Genomic DNA, 16,415 nt, shown 5'->3' on the forward strand with positions numbered 1-16,415 from the left:
AAATCTCTGAGGAAAGTGTACTGTATGAAATAAGTGATGTAAAAAAAATTATATTTAGTTATTGTTTTTACTTTCGTTGGGAATGCTCACGGCTCAGCTAAATGGGTGAGACCCTTTCAAATCCACTAATAATTATTCAGATCAGGAATTTGTATAGCACTTGTCCGTTATGTTGTGACAGGTGTTCTTGTATCGCTCCGCCTCCTCTCTGGACTATCCCACACACACACACACACACACACTGAAGCTCTAATACACGCGTGTGTCGCTTATCTTTCGGACGAATAGAACTGTATATTCCACACATTCCCATCACAGAAGAGACAGACCGGACCGCAGTTGCCAGGCAAGTTTAGCGGTTCTTGTATTTCTACCCTCAATGAATCACGTCGAGATTTATTTAGCTTTATTCTGTCCGTGTTGTTGGTCTCCGTCGGCCTGCTGTTAGTTTGTCGCATTGGACACTTTATTCAGTGTCAAATATGAATGTTTTGCACATATTGGAGCTTAGAAACGTCTAGAAATCGTAGCCTAATATCGCTAAAAAAAATTGCTGTTAATAATTAAGTGAACCGCAGTGATTTGCGAAGGTTTAATGGGGTAAGACAACACCAAGACAAATGTTTGGCATTCTTTACATTTTAGAAAAGAAATGTAGCCTACAGAACAAGACACCAAATAAATCGCCACTAAAAGTGTTTTTAAAATGTTACATTTACTGATAGAGGTTTAAAACAGTCCTGTTGTTGATTTCTCGACGTTTCAGTATATTTCGTACATTTGTTTGTTATATACAGTGCAGGCTGTGATATTACACTGAGTGTGATTCCTGTGTTGAAATGAATGGGAGACTCTCAGTTTGTGTTTGATCAATCATTTATTACGAGATGAGAGATAAGATGCCAATGGTGTATTTGGCATAAAAGTATTTGGCATGCAAATATTTAAGACCGGTCCGGACATTGAGAAACAGATTATGACTGTACAAACCTTATGAACATATTGAACTGAGAAGAGCCACAGAGCATCATCCCAATTATCAAAGACAGTATTTAACATCAAACCTTCTACATGATGCACAACTATTCTCAGAGTTATTTTTCTCTGGCCATTTGTGCAATTATCATGTTCCACATTAAAGGGATTGTTCACTTTGAAATTAAATTTTGGTATGTTTTAGCTTACCTCAAGGGCATCCAAGATGTAGGTGTCTTTTTTTCCGCAGTAGTTTCAATTTTGATATTTTTAGGTCAAACCGTTCTTGTCTGTCAGTCATATAATGCAGGTCTATGGTCACTGTCTCAAAGAGCATGCACAGAGTCCAAATTAAAACAATTCCCCGTCGTCTAAATTAAACAATTCCCCATCGTAAGTACACATTGATGGCCTAAGACACGAAACGAGCGGTTTGTGTGAGAAAACAAACAGTATTTATATCGTTTTTACCTCTTATACACAGCCATGTCCAAGTGATCTGATCTGACGTGTGCGCAGACTGGTGCATAGATATATACACTAGATGTCGCCTTAAAGACATTCGTTCCAATGAACTGCCGTAGACAAGACGACATCTAGTGTATATATCTATGCACCAGTCTGCGTACACGTCAGATCAGATCACTTGGACATGGCTGTGTATAAGAGGTAAAAATTATATAAATACTGTTCGTTTTCTCACACAAACCGCTCGTTTCGTGTCTTAGGCCATCAATGTGTACTTACGATGGGGAATTGTTTAATTTGGACGACGGGGAATTGTTTAATTTGGACTCTGTGCTTGCTCTTTGAGACAGTGACCATAGACCTGCATTATATGACTGACAGACAAGAACGGTTTGACCTAAAAATATCAAAATTGAAACTACTGCGGAAAAAAAGACACCTACATCTTGGATGCCCTTGAGGTAAGCTAAAACATACCAAAAATTAATTTCAAAGTGAACTATCCCTTTAACATGGTATCACATTAACTTATTCCTGTAATGTTTAACAACCACAAAGTGTCAAGATACTTTTTTTCTTCATTTTGAACAGTAAGTCCATTTGTACATGTATACTGTAAATTAAAGTTTATGGGATCTCAGCACCAGTGTTAGTCTTTTGAAAGCTGATGGTGTACATAATTGACATTTACATGTACATTTTTTTATTTGTCTGTTGTTGTTTTTTTGTTATGGCAAAATGCAATGTCCAGACAAAGGCACAAAAATGATGTTAGAGTGATATGGAGTGAGTTTTAAATGTGGAGTGGGTGTGAATCTTGGTATCAGTTTTGCTATTTATACCCAGTCTGCATCTCACCGCTCCAGCATGTTCACATATGGAGGGATCTCAGCACAGATCAGTGCTAACAGGCTAAAGGCAGATGGCGTGGGCTCTTTTGAGCAGGCTTTACACTTCCAGAACCAGGATTTTGAGGCCCTCAAACAGGATTGTTTGGAAGGGGGCTACCTGTTTGAAGACCCCTGCTTTCCAGCCGAACCGCCCTCGCTCGGCTTCAAAGAACTCGCCCCACATTCCTCCAAAACCCAGGATGTGGAGTGGATGCGCCCCACGGTGAGGAAAATAGCTCGATTATTAGATGTGGTTGTCTAAAACGGTTAGGGTTAGGGTTAGGTTCCTCACCCTCATGTCATTCCAAACCTGACCTTTTTTTTTTTTCATGAAACACAAAATATGGTATTTTGAAAAATACCATCCAATGAAATTCAATGACAATATTGGACCATGCTTACTTTTATTGTCTTATATTGTCTTAACGCTTATATATTCATTACCTCTTAGTCTCTTATGCTCACCAAGGCTGCATTAATTTGATCAAAAATAGTAAAAATAGTAATATTGTGAAATGGTAATACAATTTAAAATAATGCCTTTTCTATTTGTATATATTTTATAATGTAATTTATTCCTGTGATGCAAAGCTAAATTTCCCAGTCTTCAGTGTCACATGATCCTTCAGAAATCATTCTAATATGAAACATTTCTTATTATTATCAATGTTGTAAAAAGTTGTGCTGCTTAATATTTGTGTGGAAACTGATAAAAAAATTCAGGATTCTTTGATAAATAGAAAGAACAGTATTTATTTAAAATAAATGTTTTTTGTAACATTATAAATGACTTTACTGTCACTTTTGATTAATTAAAAAAATCTTACTGACACCATACTTTTGAACGGTAGTGTATATACTGTATAGCAGTCTAGACAGCAACATGCTCTTCATTGTGTGCCCGCTCATCCCTGCAGTCAGAATGACTCCTCCTCCTCTCTAGTGTTCACTGCAGCTGTTGTCACTATTATAAAGTTGCATACACATGGATTATAACGTTTCTGTAGACACACTTAGTCAAAATGCACATGCCTCCTCTGGAAGAATGAAGGCCTCATTCAGACTGGCCATTGTTATTTTTTTAAAGAATATGAATATGTTTTTCTGGCAACATAGGTGTGGCAGCAGTACTTGTGCTCATGTCGTTCCAAAGCCTGTTATTTTTTTCCATAATATACGAAAATATGTTCTTTTCCATACCAGGGTTATTATAATCCACTAAAATTAAAGCAGAATTTTTTTTTTACTTGCAATAAAATAAAAAATACAAATATATATACACACACACATATACATATACATATACATATATATATAAGTTACTATGACTATCTCACAAGTCTTATTTTCCTCACAACTGCAAGTTTATATCTCACAATTCAGACCTTATAACATGCATGAGTTTACATCTTACAATTCTGACTTTTATTCATGCAATTCCATGTTTATATCTCACAATTCTGAGGGAAAAAGTCAGCTTTTTTTCTCACAATAGCGAGTTTACATCTCGCAATTCTGACTTTATTACGCAATTAAAAAAGTCGCAATTAACTTCTTTATTTTTCGTCTGTGGCTTAAACAAGCTTCCATACTAAAATAACTATGTACTGTAGATACAAAAAAAACATTAACAAATAAAAATGACAAAATCAACATAATTACTAAAACTTTCAAATGAAAATGGAAAATAAAAAAATATCAAATAATTATCTCTCAGTCATACTAAAATAACACCGTTCCATTCAACGGCAGTTCATCTAAAAAGTAACAACAACAAAACATTCTTAGACATTTATCCTTTGTGTACCATTACAAAACAGGTACAGGTTTGTTATAATATGAGGGTGCTTTTTCATTTTTGGCCAAACTATTCCTATAAAGTCTTGCTTGCTTCAATCTTGCTAGGAATAAAAACTTTTAGTCCTCCAAATTCCAGTGTCAGTCCCTCTGATCCCTCGTTTTCTGCAGGAGCTCTGTGATGATCCTCAGTTCATCGTGGGAGGAGCTTCGCGGACAGACATCTGTCAGGGAGCTCTGGGTAAGTGTTCTGCCTTTACAGAAGTCATCCAGTATAGTTTTCTAAGTGTTGGTGCTCTGTAGGAATCCCCTCTAAATGATTCTGTGGCTGTTCCAGCAAACTTGAAGCATGAGTCACGACAGAAAGAGCAGCTCATATAACTGACCTGAGGCGTGCCTACATGTGACTCATCATCCGTTTCCTCCTGACCTTGAGTCAGTGCATGTTTGCGATCGTGCCAACTTATTTCAATCAATGTGCATGACAGATAATTTTTTACCGCCCTTTTATATTACATATGTCTGCTTTCTATTAAGCTAGTGTAAAACAAGCAAATACATTACAAGTGTGCACACACCTACTTGCTTTTTACATGTTTCACAATAATAGAAAAGTCATCAAAACTAGGAGATAACTTATCTGTATCTCTGTATGTTGGCTCCTATTACATTATCTGCTTTAAAACTCTCAAATTCACTATCAGGTGAAAGTCTGCACAAACATACTCATACTTTGTTCGTATTTTCACAATAATAGAAAGTTCATCAATCTTAGGAGATAACATAAATGGAATAATGGAAATTATAAAGTGACCAAAAGTGCTAAACCATTCAAAATCTCTCATATATTTGAGCTTAGATTTGCTTAGGCTGGGCCTGCCGCCGGCCCCTCGCGCTTTTAAAGCTGTGGAAAATTCCTCCGCTCTGAGGTGGAGATCTGGGTGGGATGTAAACAGGAATGGGTACACACAGGCCTCACAGAGAAAATAAACCCCACCCCTTTCTTTGTGTCCCCCTGCTGGTTGTAAATTGACACTTCAACTGCTGTGTTGTATTAAAAGACAAAATATTAATGGGATTTTAGTATCACAGTTTAAAAAGCTTTTTGAATAAGTGCCATTATTTCTCCTTGGCTCATCTGTTATATATATATCATTTTCTTTTCTCTTTTTCCTGCTCAGGCGACTGCTGGCTCCTCGCTGCCATAGCTTCTCTGACTCTGAATGAAAAACTCCTCCACAGGGTTGTACCTCATGGCCAGAACTTTCAGGATGACTATGCTGGAATATTCCACTTTCAGGTTCTGAAACACACTATTCATGCTCTAAAAGTTATTTTTGTAAATGATAAAACAAAATCTAAAATCTAAATATTGGGTTATTTTTTTAACTTTATTCATCAAAGAATTCTAAAAAAAAAAAACATTTTTTTTAAAACATGTACCATAGTTTCCACAAAATATTAAGCAGCACAGCTGTTTTCAACATTAATAATAAGAATAAGAAGAACCAAATTATTTCTGAAGGATTTTGTGACACTACGGACCTGTTTAATCTGGAATCCTCTCAGCTTTTTCTTCATACAGTTGCTTGTTTCTGTTCTGCAGTTCTGGCAGTTTGGCGAGTGGGTCGACGTTGTGATTGACGATCGACTCCCAGTCAAAGACGGAGAGCTCATGTTTGTCCATTCAGCAGAGGGAAATGAGTTCTGGAGTGCCTTGGTTGAAAAGGCCTATGCAAAGTATGTCCTGATAGACATTTTGGTAAAGACCAGCAAATTTTGTTCTTACTAAACAAGAATCATTTACAAAAGTGCACTCACACTGTCTCTGTTTTACTAAGAAAGATTTTCTCATGGTCTGAGTACAGTCTCCTCACCTGTGTGTGTGTGTGTGTGTGTGTGTGTGTGTGTGTGTTTTGTGCCAGGTTAAATGGCTCCTATGAAGCTCTCTCTGGAGGCTCCACCACTGAGGGTTTTGAGGATTTCACCGGAGGGGTCTCAGAGATGTACGAGCTCCGGAAAGCTCCGAGAGACCTGTACCGAATCATCGGCAAAGCCCTGGAGAGAGGCTCCCTGCTGGGCTGCTCTATTGATGTGAGAGCTTTATTCACTTAAGGGATATTTCACTCAAAAATGAAAACTGTTACCTATTTGAACTCATGTTGCTGGAAACCAGTAAGATTGTTTTTCCACTTTTAATGCAAATATTTAGCAGAATGTCCAATCTGCTGTTAATTTACAATGTAAGATGATAGGGATGGTTTTGGGGCTGTCAAGCATATATACTACCCTTCAGTTTTTTCTTTTCTTTATTATTCATAGTTTTGAATGTATGTGTGTGTGAAAAAAAAAAAATATATATATATATTAGGGGTGGAGCCGAACCCGAATACGGTATTCGGAAAGCACAAATAATGTGTTTTTTACGAATACTTATTTCGAACAAATACTTTTAAAAATATTTGTATTCGGGAACAAGAAAAACTTTATATCAAAAAGCTGCGTTTCCTCATGAGACATGGCGACCGGCGGTGCTGCTGATGTGGTGGCTGAAATATTTTGGATTAGGCTAATGTCACGTTGTCATAAGGGGTAGTTCACATAGCGCGTTTTTTGCGCGTGCAGATTTCAAATGTAGGCGCGCGGCAATCGCGCTTATAATAGAAGCGAGCGGCGCGCTGCATAGCAACGACAGACGCCACGGGAGGGCAAGCGCTTGTGGAAAGGAGAAAGCGTGCGAACTGCGCTCTTCACGATTACAGCAAAGAATTAATTGATTTCTAGCCCTTGCATTAGCTTTAGATATATTTATGGAGATGAGAAATGAAATAAAAAAGCCGTCATTTTGTCATTAATATCAGTCCGTCAGAAAAGCAGTTCTAGGCTTATTCTTGGCTGGATAACTCTTAGCAGGTTTAAAAAGCTCTTTTAAAATTAAATATGAATGCAGTTTTGGATTAAATATAAGTACAGTCAAGTCAAATAAAACATGTTTTATCTCCTGTTTGGTAACACTACAATAAGATACCATTCATTAACATTACTTAATGCGCATCTAACATCAACACATTGAGTGAACAATATATTTTTACAACATTAATTAATGTTTGTGAATGTTATTTAATACAAACACTTGATTGGTCATGTTTGTTCACTTCATTCATTGTGCATTAAATAATGTTAACATAAATAATGTTAACTTTTGATTTTAAAAATGTATTTTTAAATGAACCCCAAGGAGAATAATTGCGACAGTATATAGCCTAACTATTGTTTATTGTTAGGTCATTTTATCTATTGTTATCTAACAAATGTAATATTAATGTAGTGTTTTTAATACTACAGTTTCCATCTTTGTAACCGTGATATAAACTTTAATATATGTAAATTTAATCTAAATTAAGCTTTACCGAAATTGTTACCGAGAACCGTGGATTTTCACAGGTATTGGTACCGAATACTGAAATTTTGGCACCGTGACAACCCTAGTAGCTCTGTTAGCTTGGTAATTTAGACAATAGGCTGTTGACAGAGTAACATTAACGTAGGTAATGGCTGTTATGTTATTTTCTTTTCAATGACGTTCCTTGTTACATGTTCATTGCTGGATTTATGGAAAAACATCAACCAATATTGCATATCCATAATTATTATAATGGATATAATTAAAGAATACTTACACTATAACGTAAATTAGAAGTGTAACGCAAAAAAAATGGATTTTTACACCTATTTTGAAATTTACTCGAATACAAATACAAATACAAATACTTTTCCCCTCTCAACAAATACAAATACAGATACAAATACCGGCTGCTTTGCACACCCCTAATATATATATATATACATTTATTCACATGCATTTATTTACCTAAATTTATATTAATTTGTTATTTATAATTGTTTTCCAGATCACCAGTGCCTTTGACATGGAATCGGTGACGTTTAAGAAGCTGGTTAAGGGCCACGCTTACTCAGTGACTGCTCTCAAACAGGTAACGCTCCCAGTGTATGTTGATCATCGACATATTGGAGTTAAATTTTGTGTGCTTTCGTGTGTGAGATCTCTCTCTCCTCTTTGATAGGTGGAATTTAGGGGCAATACAGAGAGGCTTATCCGTGTCCGTAACCCGTGGGGTCAGGTAGAATGGACGGGTGCCTGGAGTGATAAGTAAGAAATAACACAGAAATACTCATTCAGTTCAGCCCAAGTCATTGAGTAAGAAGACCGTGTATGTTCCCTCCTCAGCTCTCCTGAATGGGATGAAATCGATCCATCTGAAAAGGATGACTTGCACTTACAAATGGAGGATGGAGAGTTCTGGTGAGCTGTATTAGCAATACAAATTGAATTTGACACAACAGTAGACCAATAAGCATCGTGTACTCTCACAGTCACCGCATAAAGAAACGGCTCCCTTTGTCCCCAGGATGTCATTCAGTGAGTTTTTGCGGCAGTTCTCCAGGCTGGAGATTTGTAATCTGTCCCCTGATGCTCTGAGTGATGATGACCTGAGCCACTGGAACACCATCAAGTTTCACGGTGCCTGGCGGAGAGGAAGTACCGCAGGAGGCTGCCGAAATCATCCCAGTGAGTTACACCCCATGTCCAGCAATTTTATCGGTTGAGGTCACAGTGTGGCAGCATTGGTGGTCATAGTGGGAGTCTCTACCACATTCATAGGCTTTACAAATGACCATATGTTTTGAAAAACATGATAAAGAGATTCTGGAAGAGGAAATGTTTGGATATACACTACATATTGGATATACAGTCTCTTATGCTCACAGAGGCTGCATTTATTTGATCAACAGTACAGTAAAATAAGTAATATTGTGAAATATTTGTAAAATTTAAAAGAACTGTTTTTTTATTTGTATATATTTTAAAATGTTCAGTAGCCATTACTAAAGTCTTCAGTGTCACACAATCCTTCAAAAATCATTCTAATATGCTGGTTTACTTCTCAAGAAACATTTCTTCTTATTATTAATGTTGAAAACCGTTCTAATATCTTGTTTTCTAGGATTCTTTGAAGAATAGAAAGTTCAAAAGAAAATCATTTGCAACATTATGAATGTCACTTTTGATCAATTTAATGCATCGTTGCTGCATAAAAGTATTAATTTCTTATTTTTTAAAAAGAAATCTTACTGACTACAAACTTTTGAACAGTAGTGCATTAAAGCATCATATCATGAACAATTATTAATGCATGAATCAAACTCAGCTACCAGCTTTACCTGGGATTTGATCCCCATAACTGAATGTGTTCCTGTACTATTTGACAGACACATTTTGGATCAATCCACAGTATAAGATCACGCTGCTGGAGGAAGATGATGACCCGGAGGATGAAGAAGTGGCCTGCAGCTTACTGGTGGCTTTAATGCAGAAAGACCGCAGACGGCACCGCCGCCACGGCCAGGACATGCACACCATCGGTTTTGCGCTCTATGAGGTGAAGAGGTCCCTTTCCAACATGTTCAGATGTTTGTTATGCTGAACAAGCTGGCAATCTTAATAAGATTATCATATTTATATGCACATTTTGGAATATTGCAAGAACAGGTAGCAAATTAAAAGGACTTCTTCCTGACAATGTTTCCATCCCATCCATGTGTTCAAGCAAGAACTGCCAAATTTGGCTCAGTCCATGAGGATGAGATGCACTGTAGGACTGAAAGCAGCTGGTGGCCACCAAATATTGATTTAACTTTTTGCTCATTGTTTTACTAAGCTAGTTCTTAGCTAGGTGTTTACAAGGCTTTGTTTACAAAGTTAGTTGTTTTCTGACATTGTAAAAGATATTCCTCAGTGCTTTCTAATCTAATTATTAATTATAGAAGTAGTAAAAAATTGTTTAAATAAAACAATTCATTGTTCATTACAAAATAATACAAAATATTTTTTTCTTTCCATTTCTTTTTTCTCCTCCTTGCAGATTCCTGAAGAGGTATGATCCCATGTCAACAATTTCTTTGTTAAATAGGTTTGACTACATCATTATGGCTTGTGTACTTCCATAAACAGGTCATTTATTTTTAAAACGGAAGGTTTGAAGATTGAATTTTCCTCTAGATTATTCACAGTGGAATAACAGAAACTTAATTTATAATTTCCGTCTGTCTGCAGTACGCAGGCTGTCAGAATGTGCATCTTAAAAAGGACTTCTTCCTGACAAACTCATCGAGCGCCCGCTCCGAAACCTTCATCAACCTGCGGGAGGTGAGCACCCGTATCAGCCTCCCTCCTGGGGAATACATCATCGTCCCCTCCACCTTCGAACCCAGCCAAGAGGCTGATTTTGTCCTACGAGTCTTCACAGAGAAGCAGTCAGAGACAGAGTGAGTGTGTGTTTGTGTTTGAAAACTTCAGGCATTTTTCAGATTACTCACCCTCATGTTGTTTCTTTCCAATGTCCAATCTTTTTTTTTTTTTTTTTTTTTTTTTATGGACAGTGGACAAAGACAAAATAGCACCAAAAAGCCACACACACACATACACACACACATTTAGATAAAGAGTGAGAGAGTGCACAGAAAATTATAATTATTGTAGTAATTCAATTATTGTGATAATTTTCAGAATTTTCATTTTTATATATTTTAATATAACTACATTTGCATATAATAATATAGTGCACTACTCACATTGAACTACTTCCATGGTGCTATTATTGTTGTATGGTAATTTTCTATAGTTATATTTCCTGTTGTATTCCTTTTATGTGGGGTGTTTGAGAGAGATGGGGAGCATGATCCAATTGCAACATTAACTTTTATACAAATAAAACAAAAGTAAATCCAGGAAAAGGGAGATGTAAATCCAAAAAAACAGGGAAAGGTAAGTAAAAACAGAACTGACAACACACGCGATACATTCACAATGGACAACACCAGACACTAGGGAAACACTGGGGTATAAATACACCGGATAATGAGACACTAACTAGGAACAGTTGATGGAAATCAATCACTATGGAAACAAACAAGGGTTACTATAGAAACAAAGCAAAATGGGAACTAAACATGGAAAGTGAAGACCGGAATCAATAGAAATAGCAAATACAAATTCAAAATAAAAGTCCTCTAATGCAAGACAATGGAAATGAGACCAGAATCGTAAGTGTTAAATGGGAAAAAAATAAAATTTACATGAGGGTTATTAACCCATTACCTTCAATAAAATTAGTTTTCTCTTCAAAGGGAGTTGGATGATGAGATTTCAGCTGACCTGGAGGATGAGGTAAGATTTTGGATGTACATTATCATATAAACTTTCTGACAAAAAAATAGATGCCAAGTGCTTTAGAGTGTAAGTTCTTCATACTGTTTAATAAATATGGTTTCTTTGGTTTTCTTATAGGCAGAAATTACAGAGGATGACATTGATGACTCTTTCAAGTCCATGTTTGGGCAGCTGGCTGGAGAGGTGAGTGAATATATCAAAATGGTCCTAATGTTAGATTTGTTCATGTAATTGATAGTTTTTTGTCTTGTTTTAGGATATGGAGATATCTGTCCGTGAACTCAGGACTATTCTCAACAGAGTAGTGTCCAGACGTGAGTAACGCATAACAGTTTGCTCACACTTGGAGTCGGACTGTTTAACTGAATTGAATGAACCATTTCTCTCTCAGACAAGGATCTAAAGACAGATGGCTTCAGCATGGAGTCCTGCAGAACGATGGTCAACCTCTTGGATGTATCCTTCACTATTTAAAAGAGTATTCTGGGTTAGATACAAGTTAAGCTCTATTGACATCATCTGTGTTATTCTGTCGATTACTACGGAAAATAATTTTTGAGTTTGTTAACCGGCAATAATCCTGTTTACATTAATGCAAATAAAGTGGAAGTCTATATTTCCGAAATTTAACAAAGCAGAAACAAGAAGCTTTTTTTTTTTTTTTTTTGCTTTAAATGGCAATGACAGCAGAAATACTCGATATAGCTTTGTACAGAAAGGTTAGCAGTATATGTAAATAATATAACAAATAATTGATTCTGGAACAATGCTTTGCTAAATAATTTTCTGTGGTAATTGACATCATGTCAGTTGTGATCAGACACCCTGCGGCAGTTTTTGTTCTTGACTCTGTCCATCAGAAAGATGGTAGTGCACGTTTGGGTTTAGTAGAGTTTCAGATCCTGTGGAACAAAATAAGGAAGATGCTGGTGAGTGGAGACCTTTTATTTTATTTTTTACATCTTAGCCTACTGAATAAATCCCATAAATTCTGAAATGTTTATAGATGATTATTCAATAGATTGTTCAATAGAAATAATTCATGCATTTTTTTTCCACTCAGGGGATCTTCAGAGAGTTTGATATTGATAAGTCAGGGACTATGAACTCTTATGAGATGCGTCTCGCTGTAGAATCAGCAGGTAAAGAGGCATTCATTATTGGCACAAACTCACAAACAGGGCCCAAAAACTTGCCACACCTGCCAATTAACTTGCCACCTGGGTGAATTAAGATAATTTGCTGTCCATTAATATTTATCGGCCATTATTGTTTTAAAGAAATTAACACTTTTATTCAGTACAGTAACAGTACTCACAGTCAAGACATTTATAATATTACAAAATATTTCTATTTCAAATAAATGTTGTTCTTTTGAAGTTTCTATTCATCAGAGAAATACTGAAAAAACAGTACATTAATGAGTCACAGCACTTGCATATTGTCGCCCTATTGTTGTTTTGATCGCATTGCTCTCCTCATTTGCAAGTTGCTTTGGATAAAAGCATCAGCTAAATGATTAAATGTAATGTCTGCTGATTCAGCTTTGCCGTCACAGGGATACATTTAAAGTGTATAAAAATAGAAAAATGCAGCCTTTGTGACAATATATTTTAAATGCAGAATAATTTTAAATGCAGCCTTGGTGAGAATAAGAAACGTCTTTCAAAAACATTGAAAAAAAATCTTACCAACCCCAAACTTTTGAATGATATGTAATGGTAACACTTTACAATAAGGTTCCATTTGTGAACATTTCTAAACTACATTAGTTTACATGAATTTACAGTGAAAATAATGATAAAGCATTTCTTAATCTTAATGTTAATTTCAACATTTACTAATACATTACTAATATCAAAAGTTTATATATCTATTAACATTATTTAATGGACTTGAGCTGAAATTAACTAACAATAAACAGTTGTTTTTATTAACTAACATAACTAACAAAGATTAATAAATACTGTTACAAATGAATTGCTTATCGTTAGTTAATGCATTAAGTAGTAGCGGTATTAACTAATTGGTCCTTATTGTAAAGTGCTACCATAATCTTCTCTGAAAGCCCATCCTGTTCACTTTCTTTACAGGCTTTAAACTCAACAATAGACTCAACCAGATCCTTGTTGCCAGATACGCTGAGAATGAGGTCATCGATTTTGATAACTTTGTCTGCTGCTTGATCAAACTCGAGTGCATGTTCAGTAAGTGTTTCTCTTTGAATCACATGGTGCCTTTTAATTATTGAAAATTACACTGAAACACGTTATGCTAGCGCCTTCATAGTCTTGCACTTCCTTGTAGGAACTTTTCAGCAGTTGGACACTGATGGAACAGGAACGGCTGAGATGAACTTGTCTGAGGTGCTTTGGTTTGATTTCTTGATTATTCAAAAGGTCAAATATCTACAAAACACTTATCATTCTTTCTCATTCCTTTTGTTTAGTGGCTCTTCATGACTATGTGTGGTTGAGGTAAACCATTTCATTAATGTCCAACTCAAGAACCTGCTGCAAAGTGCCTCAATGCTGAACTCCTCATGCAACTATCTCATTTCCACTATAACCCCATTAGAATAAAGTGCTACTAGTTTTTTAAAGGATTTATTAATATAACATATTGTAGTTACACTTCAAAGGAAACCCCTCTAGTGTGAAACACAAGAGAAGAGGACCTCCACTCACCGCTTCTCTAGGACTGATGGAATGGCTGAGAAACATCATGTGCATGGGATAAATATTAAGTGAGCTTCAAGTTTTGCATTTGTCCTAAAAGAAGACCTGCCTTCGTTTCCAAACGGTTGAGTACTGACAGTGCCATAGTGTACTTCATGTGCTCCTAAAAGATGAACTAATGCATCCTATTAATAAAGCTTTAGATGCATAATGAAAAAATTGTGTAGCTATTGTCACTGACTTCCTATGATCAGAGCTTTAGAATAAACACTATTGCTAAAATTTAACTTGTTTCATTTCATATGTTCTGAAAAACAAGTCTTCCAAAAGCCTGAAACATTCTTACAAGCGAGTCATATTGGAGCATTTAATGGTGATTTGAGTCTAATTTAATTCATGCATGTTTGGGAATACTATAAACAGAAATGATGTGCTGGATAATGTAATAATCTCCACAAAATTATAACAACATAAGTTATATCCACATTTTATTACAAATTTTTCCACGAGTAACCATGAAAGCAAATTTCCTGAATGGAAAGAACATCTTTTTGTATATTTATTTACAAAGATAAGTAGTTGCATATTTTGGGATTTGTCCTCCCAGAATACAGAAACGCTGATCTAAACAAATCGCTGAGCAATGGCTAACAGTTTAGAATATTCCCCTTCCATTTTGCGCAGGTGTGTTGGTAAAGGAGTTTTTATTCTCGTTCCTGTGGGGTTTCCATTCTCTTCAATCAAAACAACATTATTTGAATCGAAGCGTGGGGTCATTCGCGCTCCAGGCATCTTATGACCCACTATGAGAGCTTTTTTCTTCTGTCCTTTAATGGCCAGTAAGACTCTGTCTCCCACTTTACCAACTCCATTCTTGGTGTAAACGTGAATGACTTTTGGTGGGCGGTGGTGATGGGCATTTCCAAGAGCGCTGTTGTCGACCACCCTCACGCGTGTTAACTTCTGAATAGCGGCCACGGTTGCTGAGACACTGCGGTGAGATTGATAATATATTTGTTGAGAACATGTGAGATTATTATTTCAAAGCTGAATGACAAGGCTACAAATTAAAACAAAAACAGGTTTATTTTAATTATTAAAACAAAACATTCATCATTAAAAAGTAGGCTAGCATATACTTTTCTGAGAAACTGAAACTCTAATCATATATTGATGACAAAACATCTGAATTTCCATTATGTGTGATATTAATAAATCCCCAACCAAAGATAAACCCAGGGTGCCCTGACCAATGAATTTCTATAATTTTTGCTGTCATTAATGATTATAAATGAAAATATAAATAATAATTGCAATATTACAATTCCTTAATATTTCCCCCATGATTGTGGGAACCCTGCAAAACTAAAGTAGCCTACAACCTCAAAAATTAGGAAATTGTTTACCTGAAAGTCCTCTGCTGCATCAATTTGGGCAAAATCACCCCGGACAACGACAGGGCCATCCTAACCTGACAATAAAAACAATCCAAAATGTGTAATAATAATAATATAACTTAACGAGTATTAATAAATAGAATCTGGCGTTTGACACCTCGTGTAATTTTGCTTCAGTTATCGGTGAACGGATGCAACGGAAGAAAATGAACTCAAACCTCTATCTAAACATTAGTCAAAATGTACTTGTAAAGTGATATTAAATAGTGTGAATAAATAACGTTATTACCTGCTCAGATCATTCACACCAATGTCACACTCACACACATCGGCTTTGCGTCATAGGAAAGCGACGTCTGATCTTTTTCTTCAATATCAGCGATCTGAGCTCATTAGCGTCCCCTGCAATGTTGGAGGAGGCACCGCATTAGAAACCGACAGTATCCCAATATGGCAAGCCGGTTTAACGTTGAATCCTTAAAACCTAGTAGTATCTATTTTCATGCTACTAGTAGTAGGCCTACTTATTTTTTAGATACTAGTATCTATTCCATTAAGTACTAGCCTAGTGCTTATTCTTTATGTAGTCCCTATTTAGAAACTAGAAGACTACCTCTTTTAAATATACTAGTAGTTATTCATTAGATAGGCTAATAGTTCTTATTTTTTTAGAGACTGGTACTCATTCATTAGATACTAGTAGCCTACCTATTAAATAGACACTAGTGCTTATTAATTAGATTCTAGTGCCCATTAAATTGGTTCTAGTACTTATCAATTAGATACTAGTTCTTATTCATTAGTTAGTCCTTATTAGATACTAGTACTTATTCATTAGATACTGGTACCTATTAAATATATACTAGTTCTTATTCATTAGATACTAGTACTAGTACTAGTAACTATTCTTTTGTTACTAACACATTTCATTTTTTTTGCCATTGACTTCTATGGGGAT

The 16,415-nt window shown here is 35.9% G+C and overlaps 2 protein-coding genes across 2 annotated transcripts; one reads left to right on the forward strand and one right to left on the reverse strand.

Moving 5' to 3' along the window:
* The first annotated feature begins 13 nt into the window (after positions 1 to 13).
* On the forward strand, positions 14 to 14,347 carry capn1a (calpain 1, (mu/I) large subunit a). The gene is made up of 22 exons (XM_082153335.1): positions 14 to 346; positions 2,310 to 2,556; positions 4,302 to 4,371; positions 5,312 to 5,430; positions 5,737 to 5,870; positions 6,056 to 6,224; positions 8,042 to 8,125; positions 8,216 to 8,301; positions 8,380 to 8,454; positions 8,561 to 8,721; positions 9,423 to 9,592; positions 10,076 to 10,087; positions 10,267 to 10,478; positions 11,340 to 11,379; positions 11,500 to 11,565; positions 11,639 to 11,696; positions 11,774 to 11,838; positions 12,243 to 12,311; positions 12,446 to 12,524; positions 13,476 to 13,589; positions 13,690 to 13,748; positions 13,832 to 14,347. The coding sequence occupies exons 2-22, from the start codon at positions 2,311 to 2,313 to the stop codon at positions 13,856 to 13,858; spliced, it is 2,115 nt and encodes a 704-aa protein (XP_082009461.1). The 5' UTR covers positions 14 to 346; position 2,310; the 3' UTR covers positions 13,859 to 14,347.
* A 184-nt stretch (positions 14,348 to 14,531) lies between these two features.
* mrpl14 (mitochondrial ribosomal protein L14) lies at positions 14,532 to 15,860 on the reverse strand. The gene is made up of 3 exons (XM_082153516.1): positions 15,747 to 15,860; positions 15,467 to 15,531; positions 14,532 to 15,051 (listed from the first exon to the last, which is right to left on the reverse strand). The coding sequence occupies exons 2-3, from the start codon at positions 15,523 to 15,525 to the stop codon at positions 14,685 to 14,687; spliced, it is 426 nt and encodes a 141-aa protein (XP_082009642.1). The 5' UTR covers positions 15,526 to 15,531; positions 15,747 to 15,860; the 3' UTR covers positions 14,532 to 14,684.
* Positions 15,861 to 16,415: the final 555 nt, after the last annotated feature.

The sequence above is a fragment of the Leuciscus leuciscus genome, assembly GCF_965113295.1.
Source record: "Leuciscus leuciscus genome assembly, chromosome: 22".
NCBI lineage: Eukaryota > Metazoa > Chordata > Actinopteri > Cypriniformes > Leuciscidae > Leuciscus > Leuciscus leuciscus.